At 37.3% G+C, this 26,292-nt stretch overlaps 1 protein-coding gene across 2 annotated transcripts in view; it reads right to left on the bottom strand.

The window, feature by feature from the left end:
- Positions 1 to 25,574, bottom strand: part of CNBD1 (cyclic nucleotide binding domain containing 1) — a 550,745-nt gene extending 525,171 nt beyond the window's left edge. The window contains exons 1-2 of one of the 2 annotated variants that reach the window (XM_038000319.2): positions 25,410 to 25,574; positions 2,833 to 2,902 (exon numbers count right to left, since the gene is read on the bottom strand). In XM_038000319.2, coding sequence (XP_037856247.2) covers positions 2,833 to 2,902; positions 25,410 to 25,497 — 158 coding nt within the window. In that variant the 5' untranslated portion in view covers positions 25,498 to 25,574. The remainder of the gene's footprint in view (positions 1 to 2,832; positions 2,903 to 25,409) is intronic. The other variant, XM_038000318.2, reaches the window with a different exon arrangement.
- Positions 25,575 to 26,292: the final 718 nt, after the last annotated feature.

Genomic DNA, 26,292 nt, shown 5'->3' with positions numbered 1-26,292 from the left:
TCTAGATGATTCAATCTCTCTTATTATGATCCCCCAAGAGAAAAAAATCTAGAAGTATTTTGTAAAATGAAATGAGTCTGGGCCAGAAAGCAAAAGGAAAATGAAAACAAAAAGGCCATTTAGTTCCAAAAGCCTTGACTAGCTTCTCATGCATTAGAAAAGGGACCAACATATAAGATAGATTCAAAGTTTGAACGGTAACATTTTTCAAGACACTTAAAATATTGGATGAGCTTTTCTGAATAACAATAATAATAAAAATAACTAACACTTCTGGAACCCTACGTGCCAGACACTATTTACATATATTAGGCTCATTTAATCATCCTAGTAGCCCTTTAAAGTGAGTACTATTGTTATCTCCACTTTACAAATGAAAAAACCAAGGCAGAGAAATGTAGTAAGCAGTATAAAGTCACAGAGAGGGTAAGAGGCTGAGACAGGAGTCACACCAGGCAATAGGTCTCGGGAGTGTGTGGATTTCATTCTTTTTTTTTTTTTTAATTAATTTATTATTATTAAACTTCAAGTTGTAGGGTACATGTGCACAACGTACAGGTTTGCTACATATGTATACTTGTGCCATGTTGGTGTGCTGCACCCATCAACTCGTCATTTACATCAGGTATAACTCCCAATGCAATCCCTCCCCCCTCCCCCCTCCCCATGATAGGCCCCGGTGTGTGATGTTCCCCTTCCCGAGTCCAAGTGATCTCATTGTTCAGTTCCCACCTACGAGTGAGAACATGCGGTGTTTGGTTTTCTGTTCTTGTGATAGTTTGCTAAGAATGATGGTTTCCAGCTGCATCCATGTCCCTACAAAGGACACAAACTCATCCTTTTTTATGGCTGCATAGTATTCCATGGTGTATATGTGCCACATTTTCTTAATCCAATCTGTCACTGATGGACATTTGGGTTGATTCCAAGTCTTTGCTATTGTGAATAGTGCTGCAATAAACATACGTGTGCATGTGTCCTTATAGCAGCATAATTTATAATCCTTTGGGTATATACCCAGTAATGGGATGGCTGGGTCATATGGTACATCTAGTTCTAGATCCTTGAGGAATCGCCATACTGTTTTCCATAATGGTTGAACTAGTTTACAATCCCACCAACAGTGTAAAAGTGTTCCTATTTCTCCACATCCTCTCCAGCACCTGTTGTTTCCTGACTTTTGAATGATCGCCATTCTAACTGGTGTGAGATGGTATCTCATTGTGGTTTTGATTTGCATTTCTCTGATGGCCAGTGATGATGAGCATTTTTTCATGTGTCTGTTGGCTGTATGAATGTCTTCTTTTGAGAAATGTCTGTTCATATCCTTTGCCCACTTTTGGATGGGGTTGTTTGTTTTTTTCTTGTAAATTTGTTTGAGTTCTTTGTAGGTTCTGGATATTAGCCCTTTGTCAGATGAGTAGATTGCAAAAATTTTCTCCCATTCTGTAGGTTGCCTGCTCACTCTGCTTTAAAGTTCATATGGAACCAAAAAAGAGCCCGCATCTCCAAGACAATCCTAAGTCAAAAGAACAAAGCTGGAGGCATCACGCTACCTGACTTCAAACTATACTACAAGGCTACAGTAACCAAAACAGCATGGTACTGGTACCAAAACAGAGATATAGACCAATGGAACAGAACAGAGTCCTCAGAAATAATACCACACATCTACAGCCATCTGATCTTTGACAAACCTGAGAGAAACAAGAAATGGGGAAAGGATTCCCTATTTAATAAATGGTGCTGGGAAAACTGGCTAGCCATAAGTAGAAAGCTGAAACTGGATCCTTTCCTTACTCCTTATACGAAAATTAATTCAAGATGGATTAGAGACTTAAATGTTAGACCTAATACCATAAAAATCCTAGAGGAAAACCTAGGTAGTACCATTCAGGACATAGGCATGGGCAAAGACTTCATGTCTAAAACACCAAAAGCAACGGCAGCAAAAGCCAAAATTGACAAATGGGATCTCATCAAACTAAAGAGCTTCTGCACAGCAAAAGGATTTCATTCTTTACTCCATGTCGAAAGGCACTGGGAGCGAGGAGGCGGCAGCAATGCACAGGGGAAAATGATCCCTCTTGACAGAAATCCAAGCAATATCAAAGTTGAATGCCTTCTTCTCTCTCTCTGAGAAAGAAGAAATAAGAAGACAGACAACAATATAAAAATAATTTGAAATGGATTGCAAAGTACAAGGATGTGACTTGGAGATGTTTTAAAGTAGAGAGAGAAAACTCTGCAAACCTAAGGCATTCCTCAGCAGTCCCATGAAGGATGAGTGAAGGAAGGTAAGAGGGCGGGTGGTCACTGATGGATATGGAAGGAAATAACCAGTTTTATAATTCTGAAAATCCAACTTGGAGAAAAGAGTTGTCAAGGAAATAGATCTTTTAAAACTAAATCTTCAAGTATCACACATCTTAGGAATCCTGAGCTTTGAATAGTGATATTTCCTAGTTCTCTGGTTCCAGTATATTTCAACGAGGCATTCCCTATTCACTGCTCAGGTACTTATTTCACTCAGTATGTGTGTTTTCAACCACTTAAGGCTTTTCCCCTTATGACTGCTTTTTAAGTACTAGAAAGGGCCAGCTAGGGATGAGTTATGTTTGTTTCACACTAAATTATTTCTTTAAGGTATGACATATATATTCTGCCCCTTCAATCTGAAGAAATAACCTCCAGGTTTTCAAATGTTTTTATCTGTGTGATAAATCAGGTACCTATGAGAGCCAGCAATGGTTTATTACTATACTTTATCCCTAAAACAAAAATACTCATATTCATTTGAATGACAGAAAAAGAAATGCATGAATAGCTTACCTGTGTTGTCCTCTAATGTGGCATAATGCATTCAACTGGCCATAATTAATGTGCTTAGACTTTTTCAAGTCTGAAAAAAAAATCAATTAAAAAATTGAGTAATTTTCCATAATCTTATTAAGCAAGTATATAAATAGAGTTTAACTGCAAACATTCACCATAGTGAAAGAATTCAGTGACTATGGAAGTGAGGTATTAACAGTCTTTGTTTGATACACAAGTCGAACTGAATAGGGTGATTCAAGTGAGGAAAGAATTTAATGTTTTTTATTGATGTCAAATCTGGCCTGGCATTTTTTTTATTTCCAGCAAATGCTGAAGTTTGTCTGTGTTCATATAATGTCACTTCTCTTAAAGCAAGCCATGCAGAAGCCCTATCCAATACTGTTAGAAGGTGACCTGGTTCCAGAACTTCAGACATGACAATTTGAGTAAGAGTTTTCTTAATTTGTCTCTCACTTTCACTCTTGCCCTTTGATTCAATCCTACATATGCTGGCCTATTCAGTCCTATGCAGGTCCCCACCTTTGGTTCCCCCTCTTCAGAGCACCTTCCAGTGTCCGGATTCAGTTTGCAATTCCTTCTAAAGATCAAATGTAAGCAAATCATAAAGAAGTCTTTAACAGCAGAAAGATAGTAATCATAGTCAAAAAGCAAACTAATTGTCATTCTTCCTCAGTGCCAGAATGGGCTGACATCCTTCAAATTAGATGGAAAGGAAGATAGAGTATTGAGTATTATAGCATCTTTACAATGATGGGCAGTCACATTACAGGCCTTCTGGTTACTGCAGAAGAATAAGTGCTGTTAGAACTGTTGTTAAAAAAAAAAAGCAATAATAAATACTCACTTAGGCATATTACTGCTTTCTTTAGTAAAAAGTTATTGAGAAAATCAGTGGTTTAATGCATTTCTCAAACGTTAAAAAATGCATTCATTGACCACATTCTAATTATGAAGAATTGGAATTTGACATCCACATTTATCTGTTTTAAAAACTTTTAGTTTTCTGACTCATAAAATTTGACTTCGCTTAAAAATGTTGTGATCCTTTAAATTAATCACCAATAACAAATTGGTTATTAATCACCAATAACAAACACTGCTTTTCTAAATTAGAAATTGAAATAAGGCAAATTTAAGCAGACAACTGATTGCTATCCATATAAATCATATCATTTAATAAACTTGGAAATACTGATTACATGATTTAGGCATTTTCTTACCCACATTACTCAGGTAAAGCCTTAAAAAACAAAAACAAATTACCAAATTGTTAGCATCATATGGAATAATTTATTTTAAATGAACCAAGCTATCAGCTTAAATATATCTAAACTACCTTTTAGTCTACTAATATTTCTGATATATAAAATCTTAATCATAGATTTTTATATACACAGATTAGGAAAGAACTTCCATGAAATATTCTTTTAGCCTATTTTTCTAATGGTGTCCAAGAATAGTGTCAGGACAGGAAAGGGAGATGATGTCACAGACATTCGGAAAAAGGTCAGGGTTTGAGAAATTCTAACTAAAAATGGGAGGCTTTAAAAAGGTAAATATTCTTCATTCTTCATTTAAAGCAGGTGACCAAAAAAATAAGAATTATAGAACGGAGAAAATAAGATTAAGAACTGCTAGCAAAGAATAGAAAGATTAAACTACTACTTTGCTTTTTATCTAACAGTAACATTGCCTGAGAAAAGCTATAGCAGTAGAGGTCAAGGCTTCATAGTAGGCTTGGAACAGCCAAGTAAACTCAAAAATAGAATGGGCTGGATAGCACTCACAGCTTAGTACAAGAACACTTTAATTCATCAAAACATCTCTTTGCTGATCCTCAGTTCTGAGAGGTATTTGTCGCAAGGCTCTTTCTGCGGAGGGTGTTGAGCAACATAATGGATCTTGCCTTTGAAAGCAGTTTCATTAAAAAGAAAAAAAGCCAAAGGCTTCACCATGAAATTGTAACTTTGTAAAGAGCAGATGTTGAGCTTTTCTTGCGATCAAATTTAATACAGGGATAAAGTTTAAAGAGGTTCAAAGAGTACAAAGTTTACATTTGTTTTCCAGTCTTGTTTTCCCCTGATGAATTTGCCTTAGCCTGGCTTTTGACAGCAGAGAAGACTTAACCCTATAATAGGGTTAAAATCAAGGTAGACTAGAGTATATTTGAAAGAGGGTTAGAATATTAATCTTTAACTAGAAACCCACTGTGCAATTAAAAAACCAATTATCTTTATTGATATAAGGCCCACTGTATATTATTGGAATAGAAAAGCTAAATTGCAATGTCTTATGTGAGTGTTATACTGGTGATCATTTATATGTGTTAATGATTATTTAAGGTAGATACATCTTCATATGTGTGCATGTGGTAAATTAAGTATGCATGTGACGGAAGTTAGAAATGGTTTCTGTTTAAAATGTAACTAAACTATTTTTCCCCAACAAGCTTTCCTTTAAGAGGTATATAACTACCCTTTACAAAAAGCTAAGAGGAAGCAATAGAATAAGTGAAGCCTTAGAAATTCTGTAAATACATAGCCACAATTTACTCAGAGACCAGGCTTATCTGAGTGGCTAGGAGGCAAGAAAGAGATGGACAGTATAGCCATAGAAAAAAATATCACATTGATCCTGTGGAAATATCAGAGCAGAGTTAGCAGGAAAGCACAGTGTCAAATGCCTTCAAAGTAGTTAGAGTACATACTCTAATAATTAATCCAACGATAAATGGAACCTTGCTTAATATGATTTTTAGAGCACAAAGCAGCAGTTCAGCAGCCATAGCAACAGAAATACTGGCAACAAACTTTTTGTAGTAAGAATAGCAACCCTTACACAATAATAAGCAGAAGGTGAATTCTAACATAGGAGCAAAGTACTGAACACGAAGCTGGATGGCAGAAAATAAAGAAAAGGATCCTTCAGGCCGGGCGCGGTGGCTCAAGCCTGTAATCCCAGCACTTTGGGAGGCCGAGATGGGCGGATCACGAGGTCAGGAGATCAAGACCATCCTGGCTAACACAGTGAAACCCCATCTCTACTAAAAAATACAAAAAACTAGCCAGGCGTGGTGGCGGGCGCCTGTAGTCCCAGCTACTCGGGAGGCTGAGGCAGGAGAATGGCGTAAACCCGGGAGGCGGAGCTTGCAGTGAGCTGAGATCCGGCCACTGCAGTCCAGCCCGGGCTACAGAGCAAGACTCCGTCTCAAAAAAAAAAAAAAAAAAAAAAAAAAAAAAAAAAAAAAAAAAAAGAAAAGGATCCTTCAGAGACAATAAGCATAACTAAGTCTTCATATATACTTGGATTAGTGATTTAATTACGGGAAGGAGTATGTTTAAAATAAGTCTAAACCTATCTAGTGAGGTCACTAAACATACGTATGTTAACGGTTCATAGTGTATCTACTCATTTTTCAACTAGTTTTTGTTTTCCAAAATCTCAAAGCTAACTTTTTTAAAAATAACATAATATTAGATACGAATGAGGCACCCAAAAAAGGGTGACTAAATAAACCTTCAGCGGCCAAAGAATAATGCCGAATCAAAGTCTTCTATTAATAAACGCTGGTACACTGACAGGGACAATTCCCAAGTGTGCCTAGATTATCCCTGTTCATTGACTGGGTGGGTTAAGATGTTAAAATAGAACTATATTACCAGAGAAGAGTAAATGGGGGCAGCAGGGGAGTGGTGGGGAACACACAAAAGGGAAAGGGGCAATGTTTTACAACAAATAATCAAAATAACTTCTCTTTATACCCAGCATTTTTGGAAAAAATAATCTACATTTATCTTTTCTATTTATCCAACCCAATTTCACTCCTCCATCTACTATAATTAATCGTCTGCCTTTATTATTTTTTGAAATTGTTTTCATTAAGATCATCAGAGACCTTGTAGATTCTAGTCAAATAACCGTTTTTCAGTCTACATCTTACCCTGTGTGATGTTTGACACTAAAGGTTCTTCTTACTAGCTTTTTGTGACACTGAGAGGTGACAATGTGCTAGCAGCCCTCACTCTCAGCGCCTCCTCGGCCTCGGTGTCCACTCTAGCGGCGCTTGAGGAGCCCTTCAGCCCGCCACAGCACCGTGGGATTCCTCTCTGGGCTGGCTGAGGCAGGAGCTGCCTCCCTCTGCTTGCCGGGAGGTGTGGAGGGAGAGGTGCCGGCGGGAACCGGGCTGCGCCTGCACGGCGCTCACGGGCTAGTCGGAGTGCCCACGGGTGCGGCCTCCGCGGGCCCCACACACGGAGCGGCAGGCAGGCCCAGCAGGCCCAGGGCAGTGGGGGGCTTAGCACCCATGCCAGCAGCTGCGGAGGTTGCACCGGGTCCCCTAGCACTGCCGGCCCACCGGTGCTGCACTCAAATTCTGGCCGGGTCTTAGCTGCCTCCCCGCAGGGCAGGGCTCTGGACCTGCAGCCCACCATGTCTGAGCTCCCCCACTGTGGTGGCCCCCCCCCCAGGGGAGCAGCCTCCCCCAAGGGCGCGCTTGCTCCGTGGCGCCCGGTCCCATCAGCTGCCCAAGGGCTGAGGAATGCAGGCGTGACTCTAGCCTGGCCAGGGCAGTTCCTCCTGCAGCCCCAGTGCAGGATCCACTAGGTGAAGCCACCTGGGCTCTTGAGCCAGATGGGGACTTGGAGAACTTTTATATCTAGCCCGAGATTGTATGTGCACCAATCAGCACTCTGTATCTAGCTAATCTGGTGGGGACTAGGAGAACTTTTATGTCTAGCTAGAGGATTCTAAATACACCAATCAGTACTCTGTGTCTAGCTCAGGATTTGTAAATACATCAATCAGTACTCTGTGTCTAGCTAACCTAGTGGGGACTTGGAGAACTTTTCTGTCTAGCACTCTGTGTCTAGCTCAAGGATTGTAAACGCACCAATCAGCACTCTCTGTCTAGCTCAAGGTTTGTAAATACACCAATCAGTACTCTGTGTCCAGCTCAAGGTTTGTAAATACACTGATTGGTACTCTGTATCTAGCTAACCTAGTGGGGACTTGGAGAACTTTTCTGTCTAGCACTCTGTGTCTGGCTCAAGGATTGAAAATGCACCAATCAGCACTCTGTCAAAATGGATCAATCAGCTCTCTGTAAAGTGGACCAATCAGCTCTCTGTAAAATGAACCAATCAGCAGGATGTGGGTGGGGTCAGATAACGGAATAAAAGCAGGCTGCCCAAGTCAGCCAGCAGCACCTGGCTCTGGTCCCCTTCTGCACTGTGGAAGCTTTGTTGTTTTGCTCTTTGCAATAAATCTTGCTGCTGCTCACTCTTTGGATCCACTGCTGCCTTTATGAGCTGTCACAGTCACCACGAAGGTCTGCTGCTTCACTCCTGAAGCCGATGAGACCAAGAATCCACTGGGAAGAATGAACAACTCCAGATACACTGCCTTTAAGAACTGTAACAGTCACCATGAAGGTCTGCAGCTTCACTCCTGACAGCGAGACCATGAACCCACCAGAAGGAAGAAGCTCCAGACACATCTGAACGTCTGAAGAAACAAACTCCGGACACACCATCTTTAAGAACTGTAACGCTCACTGCGAGGGTCCGTGGCTTCATTCTTGAAGTCAGTGAGACCAAGAACCCACCAATTCCAGACACAACACCATTCTCTCCTTTCTTGCTTTCCCCTTATTAGACTGCTCCATTGAATGCTATCTTCTTCCCTCAAGCATTGATGTTGGCCAAGAATCCATTCTCATTACCCTTGTCTTCTCAGCTTAGGTTCTCTTTTTGCATAATCTTATCTGCATTCATGTCTTCAATGATCACATTGATTTTAAGATACTCAAATCAAACTCTCTAGACCAGATCTCTAACCAGTGCTCCACTAATATTCACGTGAATATTGCCCAGGAAAATCAAACTCAAGATAACCAAAACTTCACTCAAAATTTCTCCCATGTTTATTTTGCCACATAAAACATGATCCTCGCCTGAATTTTGTCTGGATTAAGAAAATCCCTACCACTTATAATAACTTTGTCACCAATCTATTTTTTGTTAACTTTTAAGTTCCAGGGAGTGTGCAGGGTGTGCAGGTTTGTTATATAGGTAAACGGGTGTCATGGTGGTTTGTTATATGCATTATTTCATCACCCAGGTATTAAGCCTAGTATCCATTAGTTATTTTTTTCTGATTCTCTCATTCCTCCCACCTTCCACCCTCCAGTAGGCCTCAGTGTATGTCGTTCCGCTCTATGTGTCCATGTGTTCTCATCTCTTAGCTCCCACTTACAAGTGAGAACAGGTGGTATTTGGTGTTCTGTTCTTGAGTTTGTTTGCTAAGGAAGATGGCCTCCAGCACCACCCATGTCCCTCCGAAGGATATAATCTTATTCTTTTTAATGGCTGCATAGTATTGCATGGTGTTTATGTACCACATTTTCTTTACCCAGTCTATCATTGGTGGGTGTTTAGGTTGAGTCCATGTCTTTGCTATTGTGAATAGTGCTGCAGTGAACATAAGTGTGCATGTGTCTTTATAATAGAACGATTTATATTCATTTGGGTATATACCCAGTAATGGGATTGCTGGGTTCAGTGGTATTTGTGTTTAGGTCTTGGAAGAATTGCCACACTGTCTTCCACAATGGTTGAACTGATTTACAGTCCCAACAACAGGGTGTAAGTGTTCTTTTTCCTCCACAATCTCACTAGCATCTGTAATTTTTTGACTTTTTGATAACAGCTATTCTGACTGGTGTGAGATGGTGTCTTAGTGGTTTGATTTGCATTTCTCTAATGATCAGGGATGTTGAGCTTTTTTCCATATGATTGTTGGCTACATTTATGTCTTCTGTTGAGAAATGCCTGTTCATGTCCTTTGCCCACTTTTTAATGGGATTTTTTTTCTCGTAAATTTGTTTTAAGTTCCTTATAGATGCTAGATCTTAGACCTATGTCAGATGCATAATTTGCAAAATTTTTTTCCCATTCTGTAGGTTGTGTGTTTACTCTGCTGATAGTTTCTTTTGCTGTGAAGAAACTCTATTTTAATTGGATCTCATTTGTCAATTTTGCTTTTGTTGCAATTGCTTTTGGCATCTTCATCATGAAATCTTTGTCCATGCCTCTGAATGGTATTGCCTAGGTTGTCTTCCAGGGTTTTTATAGTTTGGAGTTTTATATTTAAATCTTTAACCCATCTTAAGTTTTGAATATGGTGTAAAAAAGGGGTCCAGTTTCAATTTTCTGCTTATGGCTAGCCAGTTTTCCCAGTACCATTTATTGAATAGGGAATCTTTTCCCCATTACCTATTTTTGCCAGGTTTGTTAAAGATCAGATAATTGTAGATATGTGGACTGATTTTGGGGTTCACTACTCTGTTCGATTGGTCTATGTGTCTGTTCTTATGCTGGTGCCATGCTGTTTTGGTTACTGTAGCCCTGCAGTGTAGTTTAAAGTCATGTAGCATGATGGCTCCAGCTTTTTTCTTTTTGCTTAAGATTGCCTGGCTATCGAGGCTCTTTTTGATTCCATATGAATTTTAAAATAGTTTTTTCTAATACTGTGAAGAATGTGAATGACAGTTTAATGGCAATAGCATTGAATTTATAAATTGCTTTGGGCAGATGGCCATTTTAATGATATTGATCCTTCCTATCCATGAGCATGGAATGGTTTTCCATTTGTGTCATATCTGATTTATTTGAGCAGTCATTTATAGTTCTCATTGTAGAGATTTTTCACCTCCCTTGTTAGCTGTATTCCTAGGTATTTTATTTTTTCTGTGGCAATTGTGAATGGGAATTCACTCATGATTTGGTTCTCTGCTTGTCTGTTGTTGGCGTATAGGAATGCTAGCGATTTTTGCACATTGATTCTGTATCCTGAGACTTTGCTGAAGTTGCTTATCATCTTGAGAAGCTTTGGAACTGAGAAAATGGGGTTTTCTAGATATAGAATCATGTCATCTGCAAACAGGGATAGTTTTACTTCCTCTGTTACTATTTGAATACCCTTTATTTCCTTCTCTTGCCTGACTGCCCTGGCCAGAACTTCCAAAACTGTGTTGAATAGGAGTGGTGAGAGATGGCATCCTTGTCTTGTGCTGGCATTCAAGAGAAATGCTGTCAGCTTTTGCCCATTCAGTATGATGTTGGCTGTGGGTTTTTCTTTTCTTTTTTCTTTTTTTTTTTTTTTTGAGGCGGAGTCTCTCTCTGTCGCCCAGGCGGGAGTGCAGTGGCCAGATCTCAGTTCACCACAAGCTCCGCCTCCCGGGTTTATGCCATTCTCCTGCCTCAGCCTCCGGAGTAGCTGGGACTACAGGTGCCCGCCACCTTGCCTGGCTAGTTTTTTGTATTTTTTAGTGGAGACAGGGTTTCACTGTGTTAGCCAGGATGGTCTCGATCTCCTGACCTCGTGAACCGCCCGTCTCGGCCTCCCAACGTGCTGGGATTACAGGCTTGAGCCACCGCGCCCGGCCTGCTGTGGGTTTTTCATATATGGTTCTCATTATTTTGAGGTACGTTCCTTCGATATCTAGTTTATTGAGAGTTTTTAACATGAAGGAATGTTGAATTTTATCAAAAGCCTTTTCTGCATCTATTGAGATAATGTGATTTTTGTCTTTAGTTCTGTTTATGTGATGAATCACATTTCTTGATTTGCATATGTTGAACCAACCTTGCATCCCAGAGATGAAGCCTACTTGATCATGGTGGATAAGCTTTTGATGTGCTGCTGGATTTGGTTTGTTGATATTTTGTTGAGGATTTTTTCATTGAACTTCATTAAGGTTATTGACCTGAGGTTTTCTTTTTTTGTTGTTGTATCTATAACCAGTCTTGAGATCTTATTCTGCCCTTTCCTCTTCAGGACCAAAGTGTTACAAAGACTATCAATTCTACCTCTTTTTAAATATATCCTAAATATTTTCAAAATACAGTTGTCCATCAATATCCATAGGGTGTTGGTTCTAGGACACCTCTTTCACCCCTCCAACACAAAAATCCATAAATGCTCAAGTCTTTCATGTAAAATGGCATATTTTCAGATAACCTATGCACATCTTCCCATATAGTTTAAATCTTCTCTAGATTACTTTTAATACCTAATACAGTATAAATCCTATTTAAATAGTGTTATACTGCATTGTTTTGTATTTTACATTATTTTCATTGTAGTAGTATAATTTTTTATTTTTTCTAATATGTTGGATCCCAAGTTGAGTCTGCACAGGGAAACCTCAGATACAAAGGACTAACCGTGTGTCTCGTCTTATCCCAGTGACAATAAGGATTGTTGTTAATCAGAAGTCACAAAGTAGGGCCATGTGATGTGTACGTTGTGAAGTAGTACTATTCACATGCTTGCCACAGTTCAATGTCTTATTTCAGGTTCTCTTTGAATTTCACCTGTAATACTGCAATAATCTCCTAACTAATGTGTCTGACTTCAGCTTCTTCCTCCCAAACACATCCTCCAGGCTACTCTCACAGTACTTTCTAAAATTCTAATGTGATTGTTAAACTTTCTTACTTTAAATCCCTTTGTATGTAATCATGCTTTTTATAATTGTACCTAAATTAACTTCTGTGACCTCATTGAAGACCACCCTTTAAGGTCCTCCCCGATTCTCCGTTTTGGTTTTTTTTGTTTTTTTTTTTTTTTTTCCGGAGTCTCACTCTGTCACCCAGACTGGAGTACAGTGGCTGGATCTCAGCTCACTATAACCTCCGCCTCCTGGGTTAACGCCATTCTCCTGCCTCAGCCTCCCAAGTAGCTGGGACTACAGGCACCCGCCTCCATGCCGGGCTAATTTTTTGAATTTTTAGTAGAGATGGGGTTTCCCCGTGTTAGCCAGGATGGTCTCGATCTACTGACCTCGTGATCCGCCCACCTTGGCCTTCCAAAGTGCTGGGATTACAGGCATGAGCCACTGCGCCTGGCCTCATTCTCGCCATCTTTCAACAACACATGTTCTCAGTGCTCCATGAACATATCTTGTCCTTTTGATATTATATTCTCTTTGGATCATTACTCAACTTAAAAAACTCATCCATACTTTCAGATCCACCTCAGAAGTTAACCAGTGACAATTTTTGAAACCCATCTTCCACAGAAAAAGGTAAATGTATTTTCCACTGTGCTCTTATAGCATCACAAGAATAGTTGCACTTTACGTAAAGAAAGAATATCTTTCTTTACGACTTTTTAATTTATATCTATATTTCTTCAGATTTATGATGATCCCCTGAGGACAGGGTCCCTTTTCTATTCATCTTGAACCAAAACACCAGAACTTATCATAATGATTGGATTTAAATACTAGTTAGTAAATTATAATGAATAAGCAATAATAATGTGACTCTAATTTGTCAGGTGAGAGTCAGTTCCGTGCAATGAAAATCAAATCAAGGAAAAATAACAAAGGCAAGTAAGTGGAAATAAAAATGTTATTAAAAGAATACTTTCAAAACTCCAGAACCACCCTGTTTCTTGCAGAAGATCATATTTAATTATTTCATCTCCAATCTACATGAGATTGAACATCAAGTCAATGTCATTTTTTTTTTGGCATTAAAAATCTATTCATCATGACAAACAGCCCACTCAATAACATAAAGAGTAAAAAATAGAAGTAGGAGGAAAGAGCCTGGGCTTCTGTAAAACTGAGGATTAACCATATTTTCTAACTATGAATTCTGAAGAATATCAATCAAATAGTGAAACATCAATAAACTGTAAAAGAGGTACAAGAGAAAATGCATACTTCTCTTGTTTGAGGAAAAAGGGAAGAGTTTTCCAGGGGAAGCTGATACAGCTCTGAAGGATGCAGTCATTAAACCTTACTGGAAATGGGAAGATGTTCCGACATGGACAGACTAAAGGGATACCTTTGAACTAATGACATTCATGAAAGGCAGGGTTAAACAAGGGTCCCACATAACAGTCATTTTTTTTCAGAATAAAGTTGTTGTGATAATACAGAGGACAATGTAAGTGGCAATCCACACAGAAGCAGCTGATCTCAGTCATGAAAAGAAATAGATTATGGCCAAATAACTACACAGAACCTTTGGAATATAAACGATGACAGCACGAATTAGGGGCATGTTGTTTAGGGAAGAGAACAGAACAGAGTTGATGAAGTGTTAAACATTAACATACAAGAAAATTCAATCTGTCTGCTGACCTAGTGCACTCTCCACCACCGTTTATTTTATAACAAGTAACCTACCTTCAAAAAATAACCACTATTTAATAATCCTGGAACCTAAGCACAATATACTCTAAGGGATAAGGTAAAAATGATTAATTTATAATATCAAATAAAAATCAAATAGTATGCACCAGAGTAATAATTATGCCAGGAAGTAAGTAAAAATCCATGCTTCTCCATCTCTCTCTCTCTTTCTCTCTCTCTCTCTCTCTCTCTCTCTCACACACACACACACACACACAGCTTTGATGAAAGAAAAACAAAATTATAAGGCATTAACCATAAATAAGAAAACAGAAAGAAATTACAAGCAGGCAATATTCAGGAAATAAGAGGAAGATAAAATAAAATTATGGCAGAAATAAAATCCACATGGGAAACTGCAAAAATGACAAAGATTTAAGAAAATATAGTCATAGACACAGAGGCTAATACACTCAAATAAATAGGAAAAATATAAACAAAGGAGAAAATAACAAATGAAAATAGGGAGCAGATACTATATGTAAAAATGATTTCTGAATAAGAAAACAGAAATGAGTAGACAAAAAATGCTCAAAGATATAATGCAAGAATACTTATATAATAACACTTGAATCTGGAGAATTAAATATAATACCATGACCCAGAAAGGCAAAGAGAAATCATGATACATGATTTACAAAAAAGATTAGATGTTCTAGGTGTTACTCAATTAGCAACTAATTGTTACCATATTTCAAAGATAAAGAAATAATCATTTTAGCAGCAAGCCAAAAGAGGAAGCCTTCTACAAGTGTGAAAAACTTTGGCCACAGACTTCTCCACAGCAGTGTCCTGGCAAAGAGTAGGGCAACCTCAGGGAAGAAAAAAATATGACTCATGAATATTATTCCCCAACTAATAAATATGAAACCTAAGAGATATTATTTGGATATCAAATTTAGCCTAGTAAGCAGTGGGTGAAGAAATCACATACCCATTCAACTAAGACTTAAATAGGATGCAAACTATACTAAGAAAGTGTAGGCAAATTTTGTAAACATTAACATAAATTATTCACAGGTTATAATGGAGATAGTATAAATAATGAGTAACAAATATGAAGTTTCAGCAGAGGAGAACATGTAATATATATCCGTATATATTCCCTTACAAAGTAGATAATTAATAGTTACAGTTTAAGAAATATTAAAAATAATAAAGGTTTAATATTTAAAGACATGAATATAACCAACCAAAGACATAAATATTTGTTGTAACAAAATCAATATGTGAAGAGGGAAATTTTTCTCATTTCATACTAGGTTATACATATGCATTGTCTAAAGTTGATAAATTAAGAAACAGAGATTTGATTTAGGTATAGAATCAAACTACTAAACCCTTTTGTTCCAAATTATATACCATCAAAATTCATAAAGCAAAAATTGAAGGTATAAATGGAGGCAAAATAAACCCCAATAACCCGTTAGTTATCCAACAAAAATCAAATAGAAAATGAATCACTAAGGATGTAAGAGATTTTACATATATTAATCATTTACCAAATTTTATTCTTAAATCAAAAGAGGATATTAAAACTAAAGTAAAAATAGTGAATCCTTTCATGAACCTACAGAGTATAGTTAAAGTATTTCTCTGAAGAAAAAAATGATTGATATTATAAGAAGAAAGATAGCATGAAGTAAAAAATTAGCTTTTAACTCAAGTAGTTAATACAAGAAAATTAAAATACATAAGAAAAATGGAAAGGAGAAAACAAAGAAAAGCAATTAATAAATTTATAAAACAAAAAATACAGAAAAGTAAAAATCAAGAGCTGGTTCTTTAGAAAGAAAAAAGTAAATCACAGGCATATCTAAAAAAGAATGGCATAAGTACCCAACATAAGAAAATTGGGAACTAACTAACAGTATATATCATTAAAAAGAAATTAAAAAAAAAATGTTTTACACAAAGATGTAAGGTCAAAAAAACTGAAACTAAACAAAAATGAATTTTTAAGGAAAATGTATCTTATATTTGACATTAGAAGAGAGAGAAAAGCCTAAGTAAATTAATTGCCTTGAAAAGCTGGGAATAATCTCAAAGCAATTTTCCTCCACCACAAACACACACACACACACATACACACATACAGAGGCATCAAACAAGGCCTTATCACAGTGGATTCCATCAGATCTTCATGGAAGAGACAATACTTTTGCTTGTTAAATATTTCAGAACATAGAAAAGTTTTTAAATTTATTTGATGAAGCAAGCAAAACAATTAGATTCAAATATGACAAAACATGAAAAAGGAAACCAGAGATTAATCTCACAAATACACATGAATATTTTCCAAAAATATATGTAAGGATATAGTGCCCAGCAACATATTAACAAAGATCATACAACAAAGTAAGATTTATGCAAGTAATCAAAGAAAATTCAATTAGTGAATATAGCAATATAATTTTCCACAAGTTGAATTTTTTTAAATTATAATCTCCCCAAATACAGAAAAAGTATTCAGTAAAATTCAACATAGTTCTTAGCAGCTTAAATTGAAAAAGTTTATTTTTTTGAAGCTGGTAGGTAGATCAAACCAAAAGATAGAATCGTGTTTAATGTTGAAACACCAGAAGCAATAGCATTAAATTCAGGAACGAGATAAAGATATACACTAGTGCTACAAATTTCTGAAAGTACCAAAGGACACAATTTAATAAAAGAAATGCATAAGATATAGAAATTAGAAAGAAAGATACAAATCAGTTTTGTCTATTATTATAATTATATAGATAGAAAACAAGTACATAAACCAGAAACCCATTAGAGTACTTGCTGAAGTGGCTTATTCCAGAAATAACTAATTCAACAGCTTGCCCTTTTCCTTGAACAGTGAGTCCTAAGACCAATGGGACAGCAGCAGATGGCAGACATCTATGCCAGGAGTAGGTGAGGTGAAAGGTAAGGTATCACAGCATCCAAGACCAGGGTGTGGAGGGCATCCACGTTAAGATGGGCCTGTGCAGAGTCTCAGAACAACCAGGTAAGGACAGCAGTTGTGAGGTGTGAGGCAGAGGGAGTGTCCCAGAGCTAAATGTCAGAATGGACGGCAGTGAATATGGAAGATAGATTACAAACAAGGAAACTGCTCAAAGGTGTTATGATAAAGCTAATAGGAGAAAGCTTTATCACTTCAGAGATGGGAGTTAGAAATATAGAAAAGGAGAAGATAAGAATGAGCCTGTGGTGCTGCATTAGGATTAAAGAAATCAGTGTAAACTCACAATTTTTAATATATATATATATACATATAAACTGATATACAAACAAATACAAATGTGACTTTGTATTCCCTAGATCTGTCCACTGAGAGGGCCTGGGAGCAACGGCATCCTAAGATCAAGACACACAGAGCACCCAAATCTTAAATTTTCATTAAAATAAGCCAGGGCTCTTAGGGAAAATGGCTGATTCCAGGGATCAGACAAAGAAAGTATGAAAAGAGCTTGAAAAATCTCACTGTGTCAGAAGCAAAGAAATGCTCAAACCAACTTAAAGTGGCTCCCACTGTCCAAACTGTGAACAATGTGATCCAAATATATAATTAAAGTAACTCCTTAAAACTCTTTGAATAAAATAGAAACCCCACAGTTCATATATCTAATTTTTATTTTTTAATCCAAATAAAAAATGGTCAAGGTATCTATTTAATGTTAATTTAATATTTCATGAGAAATGGAATATTTATACACCTTAAAATACATCTTCACAAAACATATTAATTTAACAAGAGAAAAGAGTACATTTACAGCTGGAAAGTTCTCCATATATCACCTTAATCATTACTAAAGTGAATATCATCAAGAGTGGGACAAACTGAGATCATATGGTCCCTGATAAGATGGAAGGAGAACATGAAATCGCTCCTGTGGTATTTCTGACAAAGATGTCTACCTCAAATCTAATCACGAGGAAATATCAAACAAATCAAATTGAAAGATATTCTATAAAATAACTACTTCGTAGTCTCCCACTATTAAGGTCATGAAAGTCAAGGAAGACTGAGAAACTATTCCAGACTGAAAGAAATTGAAGAGATAAGACAGCAAGATCCTGAAGAATGAAAGCAATCTCAAGAAAAAAGAACAAAGCTAAAAGTATCACACTGTCTGATTTCAAAATATAAAGCTATCAAAATAGTATGGTACTGGCATAAAACAGACACATTGACCAGAAAAACATGAGATTTTGCATTGGATTGTTTTACTAGAAAGGCCATTATCAGAACAACTGGCCAAATTTGAATGGGGTCCAAGGATTAGATTATAGTAATGTATCAATGTTAATTTTCCTGATCTTGATAGTTGTATTGTAATTATGTAACAATGTTTTTTAACAATACACACTAAAATATGGGGATGATGGAATGTCAAATTGCTCTAGAAAAATAAGTTCCTTTAATCTGAACTTCCAACATCTGTAAGATTATTTCAAAAGATTTTAAAAATTTAAATTTACTATTTCTCACATACTGACTTTACAATTAGAAAAAGATATCATTCATAATAGAAAAAAGATAAAATACCCAGGAATAAATTTTATTTAGTGGCATACAAGAACACTTACATAAATTTGAAGCAGGAAGATGTATTTATTTATGGATTTATTGTTTGGTAGACACAGGGTCTCACTATGTTGCCAAGGCTAGTCTCAAACTCCTGGCCTCCAGGGATCCTCCCATCTCAGCCTCCCAAAGTGCTGGAATTACAGGTGTGAGCCACTGAGCCTGAGAAGGAGGTAGACTGAGCATTGTAAAGATACCAGTTATTGAGTAGGAAGACTGAATATTATAAAGATGTCAATTCTCCACAAATTAATCCTTTAAAAAAAAAAAAAAAAAAACGGGGTCTTGGCCAGGTGTGGTGGTTCACACCTGTAATCCCAGCAATTTGGGAGGCCGAGGTGGGCAGATCACCTGAGGCTGGGAGTTTGAGACCAACCTGATCAACATGTAGAAACCCCATCTCTACTAAAAACACAAAATTAGCCAGGCGTGGTGGTACATGCCTGTAATCCCAGTTACCTGGGAGTCTGAGGCAGGTGAATCACTTGAACCTAGGAGGCGGAGGTTACAGTGAATCGCGATCGCGCCATTGCACTCCAGTCTGGGCAACAAGAGCGAAACTCCATCTCAAAAAAAAAAAAAAAGGAAAAAGAAAAACAGAGTCTTGTGCTGTTGCTCAGGCTGGAGTGCAGTGGCATGATTATAGCCCACTGAAACCTCAAATTCTTGGGCGCAAGTGATCCTCCTGCCTCAGCTTTCTCAAATGCACAGGCAACAAAAGTCAATGTAGATAAATGAGATTACATAACTCTACAAAGCTTCTGCACAGAAAAGGAAACAATTAACAGAGTGAAGAGACAACTCACAGAATGGAGAACATATTTGCAAACTAACCTATGATAAACGGGTAATATCCAAAATATATAGGGAACTCAAACAATTCAATAACAAGAAAACACATAGTCCAACTTGAAAAATGGGCAAAGGGCCTGAACAGACATTTTCAAAATAAGACCTATGAATGGCCAACAAAAAATGGTCAATATCTCTAATCATCAGGGAAATACAAATTAAATCCACAGCAAGATACCACCTCACACCTGTTAACATGGCTACTATCAAAAAAACGAAAGATAAGTGTTAGAGAGAAAGTGGAGGAAAGGGAACCCTGATATACTGTTGGTGAGAATGTTAATTAATACAGTCATTTTGGAAAGCAGTATGAAAGTTCCTCAAAAATATTAAAAATAGAATTACCATATGATCCAATAATCCTACTTCTTGGCTCTATAGTGACTCATAAAAATTATATAAATATGATTATATAAAATGTGATTATAATTAATAAATACAATTATATTAAAATAGTATATATAGTTTCTTCATACTGGAAAAGTCAGGAGAGTCTTTGTGGAGATTAAAGTAATTTACAAAAACTCTGAAGAAGTGAAATAAGAACAAACAGAGGAAGAGCAAAGGGACCACAGGAAACATGAGCTAAGGCATGACAGTATGGTGAAGATTATGATGGTGTAATTAAAGGAATGGTTTTCCTATCAGCATGGGAACTCTCCAGCTCTGTTCCTTATAGGCCAGATTAAGGTACAGTTAACAGTGTTGCTGGGCAACATTGCTTATGATAACAATGATCTTGGATTGATGACTTGCATTTGGACTAGGAAGCACTACAGATGGTGTATGAATACCTGATGAGCAGTCACTGAAATGAGCTACCCTTGAGTACCTTAACTCTTGTAATTGAGAGTTTTCTTACAGGAAACTTGGAAGCAGTGCCTTCGGAATTTTTATTAAAAACGATGGTTTATGAGGGTTTTAAGCCAGGGCAATTCAGCATCTGCCCTATGTGACTCTCACTGCCTTGAACCTGAGCTACTATGTAGGTAGCCAAAGAGGGCTGGCTGTGTGGGCGCAGCCTAGGCATCTGGGGACTTCTTCCACAGAAGGGGAACCCCTAACAATGTCCTTATGGAAGGCTGTAACTTTACTCCACATATGTGCCAAGTGTGTCCATCTGAATGGTTAATTTAACCTTTGAAATCTTCCTATACCTCTAATCAGTATTGGCAGATAAGCTTAAGTAATAACAATTAAAGTGTTTTAGCTGTAGAGGAGAGTTACATCAATGGAAGAATAAGATCTAGAACACAAGAGACATATTTTAGCTTAACCATGAAAGATTTAAATGCCAGATTGTGGAAAATAGATTGGAATCTAAGTTTTAAAGGAGAGTAGGACCCTGACAGCTTTTAGATGGATAGTTAAAGTGATCAAAAAGTTTAATCATCCTATCAGACAAGTAAATCTAGTTCACAATATATGTTGGAAGGAAGACCAGAGATCAGTTCCGTGAAAGATGCTGGAGGACCAGCATCTTCAGTTGGCTGAAGGATTGGTAACACGGAACTAATAACAGGACTAATTTCTGAAATAGACTGATAGAGCAGTAGCCTGAGATGCAGGGGAGACCTAGCCTGACATCTAGTGGAGAGATGTGATTTGCAAGGCATTGCAATTGACTTCACCATTTCCTGTTTCCTGCCTGAACTCCCAGGTACCATCAAGCTCACATTTAAGTTCTCACAGCTTAATTTCTAAAGGCCACTCGAAATGGTTTGACACAAAGTACATCAAAATAGTTATAACAGTAGTAGGAAAAAAAGACTAAATGTTTGCTTTACAATAAAACATCCATCTTTTCTCCTTGGGATTAAAAATTTGACTTTTATCCTAAAAAATTAAGGCAAGGAAAAAAATTTTTCAATACTTCTGAATTTTGTGATGGCACATCCCATTGTGACTATCATTGATTATACAGATACAGAAATGGACACATTCAACCTTTTTCCCACCTTTTATTCCTTCTTGGAATTTTCATTCTTACTTATTTTAGTTCTTTCTCTTCAACTTGGTTTCTTTATACATTACACAATCCACTTCCCTGTTTTTCTTCTTCACTGACAAGCCTCCTTTTTTTCTTACCTGCATTCCTAGGATTTGAATGGTTTAAAACTTTTAAAAGGTACAATATTCACTTTTTCAAATATATACCTTTAATCCTTGGCTACCAAAGAACTGAAAAACTCTCAAATTATAGAAAATGCCTTTGAACTCTTAGGAATGATGACACAGTCTTTTCAGATTTGCAGTAAATGTAAAGCCATAAAATGAAAAAGAGCAAAGAAAAACATTCGCTTTAGAGTACTATCTTGTTTCTAAATTTCTCGACGTGTCTCTGGTCTTATCTTGAATGCTTTTTTTTTTTTTTTTTTTTCCTCCAACTTATATGTTGGAACAAATGAAAGGTATCTAGAAATGTCTGGTGAACTTAAAACACTTTTGGAACTGGAAAAGCACAGAAATTTTTTTTCAAGTCAACCAGTAGTCAAAATGGAAAGCATATTTTTAAACCCATTCTTCCTCAGAAGAATAAGCCTAATTAGTGTGAAGAAAATAGAGTAGCAGCAAATTTACCCAAACAAAGGAAGTTAACTGGACCTTAAACCAAATAGTGAAGAACAGTTTCTTGCCTTCCATTAAAAATTTTTTAAAATAAGACTTATTTTTTCCTTTTTTTCTGCCTCTTCAGGGAAACAGCTTACAATAATAATGGGTCATGTATGTACTTAAACCAGATGCCATTTCACTTATGTGGTAAAATTGTACAGTTTGCTAGCTATAATGTTTTTAAAATAAATCTCATCCAGAATGAAAAGTGGAACAACTTTTTTGCTTTTGAGAGCATTCATTCTTCCCCTAAGGTTAGCAAACTGTGAAGAATCCTGATACAGAAGTCAAAGAGACCAGAAAAGGAGAAGACTTGAAAGTTTCAAAGAAGAAAGAACCATAAGCAGTAAACTAGCTCAAGAAGCTTAACTACTTGAAGTGTCTAAGTCTGAATTTCAGAGTCAACAAGATAGCAGTGAAGGAGTGTTTGAAGATGTGTGACATGTTGCCTCCCATACATTAATAGCATCTAAGAAGCCAAATGGGCAAGAAATTCAGGGCAGGAGGTAAGGGGCAATCCAGAATGCTCCTAGCTTTGTTGCTGTGAGTAGAGAGAGTTCGTTTACACAGAGGACGCTATGAGGAGCCTCTGCTACTTAATATCTGTGTGAACCTTAGTATGAAACCTATGCCTTATTATCCTTAAGTGTAAACTGGAACACGTATTAATTTTCTATTGCTGCTGTAAAAGATTGCCACTGCCTTAGTGGCTTAAAACAATAAAAATGTATTATCTAACAGTTCTGGAAATGAGAACTCTGAAACTGATTTCACTGGGCTAAAATCACATCAGCAGGACTGCAATTCTTCTGGAGGCGCTAGGGAAGAATCCATTTCTTTGCTTTTCCCTCTTCTAGAGGCTGCCTGAATTCCTTGGCTTTTGTCCCCCCTCCATCTTCAAAGCCAGCAATGGCCAGTCGAGTCTTTCTCATCTTTCTCACATATCATTCTGAGTGACTCTCTTGCCTTCCTCTTTCACTTATAAGGGCTCTCACAACTGTGGTGGGCACCCAGACAATCCGGAATATTCTCCCATCTCAAGGTGAGCTGATTAGCTGCTTTAATTGCATGTGCAGCCTCAATTCTCCCTGACATGTAGTATAACCTATTCATTTGTGAATTAAGGCATGGATATCACTGGGACCACTATTCTATCCACCGAAGACACAGAGTTATTGTAAGAAATACATGAAATAACATAGCATGCTAAATGTTTACATACTAACTATAGAAAGCAGTCAATTAACAATATTCACATATAAATACAGAGAGCTGGGGCATGGTAGCTCACACCTGTAAATCCCAGCACTTTGGGAGGCTGAGGCGGGCAGATCACGAGGTCAGGAGATCGAGACCAGCCTGGCCAACATAGTGCAACCCGATCTCTACTAAAAATACAAAAATTAGCCTGGCACGCCTGTAGTCCCAACTACTCAGGAGGTTGAGGCAGGAGAATTGCTTGAACCTGGAAGGCAGAGGTTGTGGTGAACGGAGATCGCACCAGTGCACTCCAGCCTGGGCAAGAGAGCAAGACTTCATCTCAAAAAATAAATAAAAATGAATAAATAAATAAATAAATAAATACTTACAGAGAAGGTGAATGAGTCACTAAATCCAACCTAACTCAACAAATACAAAGTATCAAGGATGTATACAATGGCTGGATTTTCTCTTTAGGTATGTAAATATGCATTCCTATTTATGCCCATTGCCTTTTAAACTCATTTATATATCCTTTGTAATGCAGGTTCAGTCATTTCATAAATTGAAAGCATTCACCACACATTGGCTTCCATGAGATCATTGTTTCAGCAGCGAGACAATCAGTGTTTGCTAAGGGAAATTGTGGCCTTGCTACAGTTAGCAAAAAGACACTGTTATTAAGGCAAGCCGGGCACATCCTCAAAGAGAAGTCTCAGACATAGAAACATCAAGTGGGAGCCTCTAAAGAGAACACTGGGAGCTCCACCGCTTTCCATTATGCTCTATTCAGTTCTGAGATCTAAATTGCTGCTGATTTTTCATCTTTTAATCACTTCACAGAAGTTAAGTGTCCTTGGGAGGCACTACAGAGGGTAGCACAAATCTCATCTCATTGATTCTAAATTAATTTGATCTTTTAACTCCCAGCTACCGAGTTTCCTGGGCTTTTTAAAAATATTATTTTATGGTGACTTTTATTTTCTTTTTCACAAATAAAACCTGAATAGTGGAAGCTGTGTTTCTTCAGCAAAATTGCACTTAATTCTTATTTCCACTCAAGTAGAACTAGAAAACTTTGACCAGATGCAAGAATGTTTTCATGATAATACAAATGTACGAATGGAATTAATTTTGTTTACCATAAGGATTTTATCTAACACGATTCAAGACATCAGTGTACCCGTTCAAGGAGTATCAACTGCCACCTGTGATACCTTTCAACCTGGAGACTATGATCATTAATTTTTTTAAATGTATTTGGAGAAATTAACTCTCACAGGAAGGGAAAAGGATGCATGGCTTAGCTTCTTCAAATCAATACTATAAATCTGCCCGATGAATAACAAAATAAGAGTTAATGCTTTATTGAAGTTGAAAAGGGTCACAAGTATTACCTTTGTTATCCAGATATTTTTTTAAAATCTTAACTAACACTGGGACTCATACGTAAGTCAGAATGATGGTGCTCAAATAATAGATCTATAAATTCTATGGCCATAAGAAGTGTTTACAATCTTAAGAAAATGTTATAGGTTTAGACCAATTACATAAAATGAGAAAATACTGTCAATTGTATACACTTTGAAATATCTAGTTCTATACTTAATTCTTATAAGTAAAAGACTAGAAAATTAAAAAGTTAAAAAGGAATAAATTTCACAGTCGGAATAGTAGGAATTATCTTTTTTTCCTCATCAAATTGAAATGAGAATTCTCCTAGAGAATATTAAGTATTAATTATCCCATTAAGGGTAGTAGGACCAACTCTTGGTAGGGAGTAGAAGATCTGCTAGAAAAAGGAACATGACAGCTGGTGGAACATATGGCCTCTCTGAGCCTTTGTTTTCTTTCATCTTTAGAAACCTTTCAATGTATCTGAAGCTCTAAGAGTTCATAAAGATCCTCATTTTACAAAGAAAAAGTACTTAAGACCTAGAGTACTGAAATGACTTCAAGTAGACCAAGCAGGATTTACACATCTATGCTCTTTCCATTCCTCAGCACTGTCAATAAGATTGCCAATGTCGCTATCAACCCTGAAATAACCCCCGTTGTCGTATCTGGGGTAAGAACCACTGAAAACAATGGTAGATGAATGAGAACACCAAAGTATTTCCCACTCACTTGGTATACTGTGAAGTGGAGGAGGAGGCACGTTGTTAATAGCTGTCATGTGAGACAAAATAGCTGCTGGAAGAGAAGACATAGGCATCTTGATGGCTCAAAGGCAGAGGACCAGAGGCTGCTTGAGAGGTAAATGATCACTCTTTGCCTGCAGGCTCATAAAGCAGAATTTCAAGGTCCTCTCTGATAGGCTGAATCCTATGGAATCTTCTTGTTCACAGTTCTTATCCATTGTTTGTGCATTTCCAAGAGTAGAATCTAGACTAGGAAGAACTATGCTATATTTTAGTCCAGTGGAAATCATGAGTAGGACTTTATGAGCTATAGAGAGTAGCAGTAGTGAAGAAGGAAATTGTAGCAGACAAGGCTGATACAGCAGAATCAACAGCACTCATGAGTCTAGGTGAAATGAAAGTGTTCACTTCCTTGGTCTTCCATAGTCCAGAGCCCTTTTCCCACCTACCAAATGTTTACACTGGGTATCACAGGCCCTTTTTGTACCAGCAGTAACAGGGATAGCATATTTATACTGTTCTTCATGGCTACATATATAGGGTAAACCATTCCTTCTAATTATCATACACCAATAAACCCACCCCTGCTTACATTTAACCATATTCTGCTAGAGTGTGGTACATTTTTTGTTATTTTCTGCTGCTTCACAATAATTAAGAATAGTTACAATGGCTAGGATTTAGAATCCTAACTAATGTATCTTTTGATGCTGTGTATTATCTTCCAAGACCTTTAAAAATATGTTCCTGGTTTCATAACTGTTATAGTCATATGGACAGGAGACAGGGAAACACTGGGTAGAAGAGGGCAGTTCCCTGGTAAAGGCCCCACCCTCAAGCCTGGAGACCTGCAGCCTTAGATGGGGACA

This window comes from Chlorocebus sabaeus, chromosome 8 (genome assembly GCF_047675955.1).
Source record: "Chlorocebus sabaeus isolate Y175 chromosome 8, mChlSab1.0.hap1, whole genome shotgun sequence".
NCBI lineage: Eukaryota > Metazoa > Chordata > Mammalia > Primates > Cercopithecidae > Chlorocebus > Chlorocebus sabaeus.
Note: the sequence above shows the minus strand (reverse complement) of the source record. Positions and strands in the feature narration are given on the sequence as shown.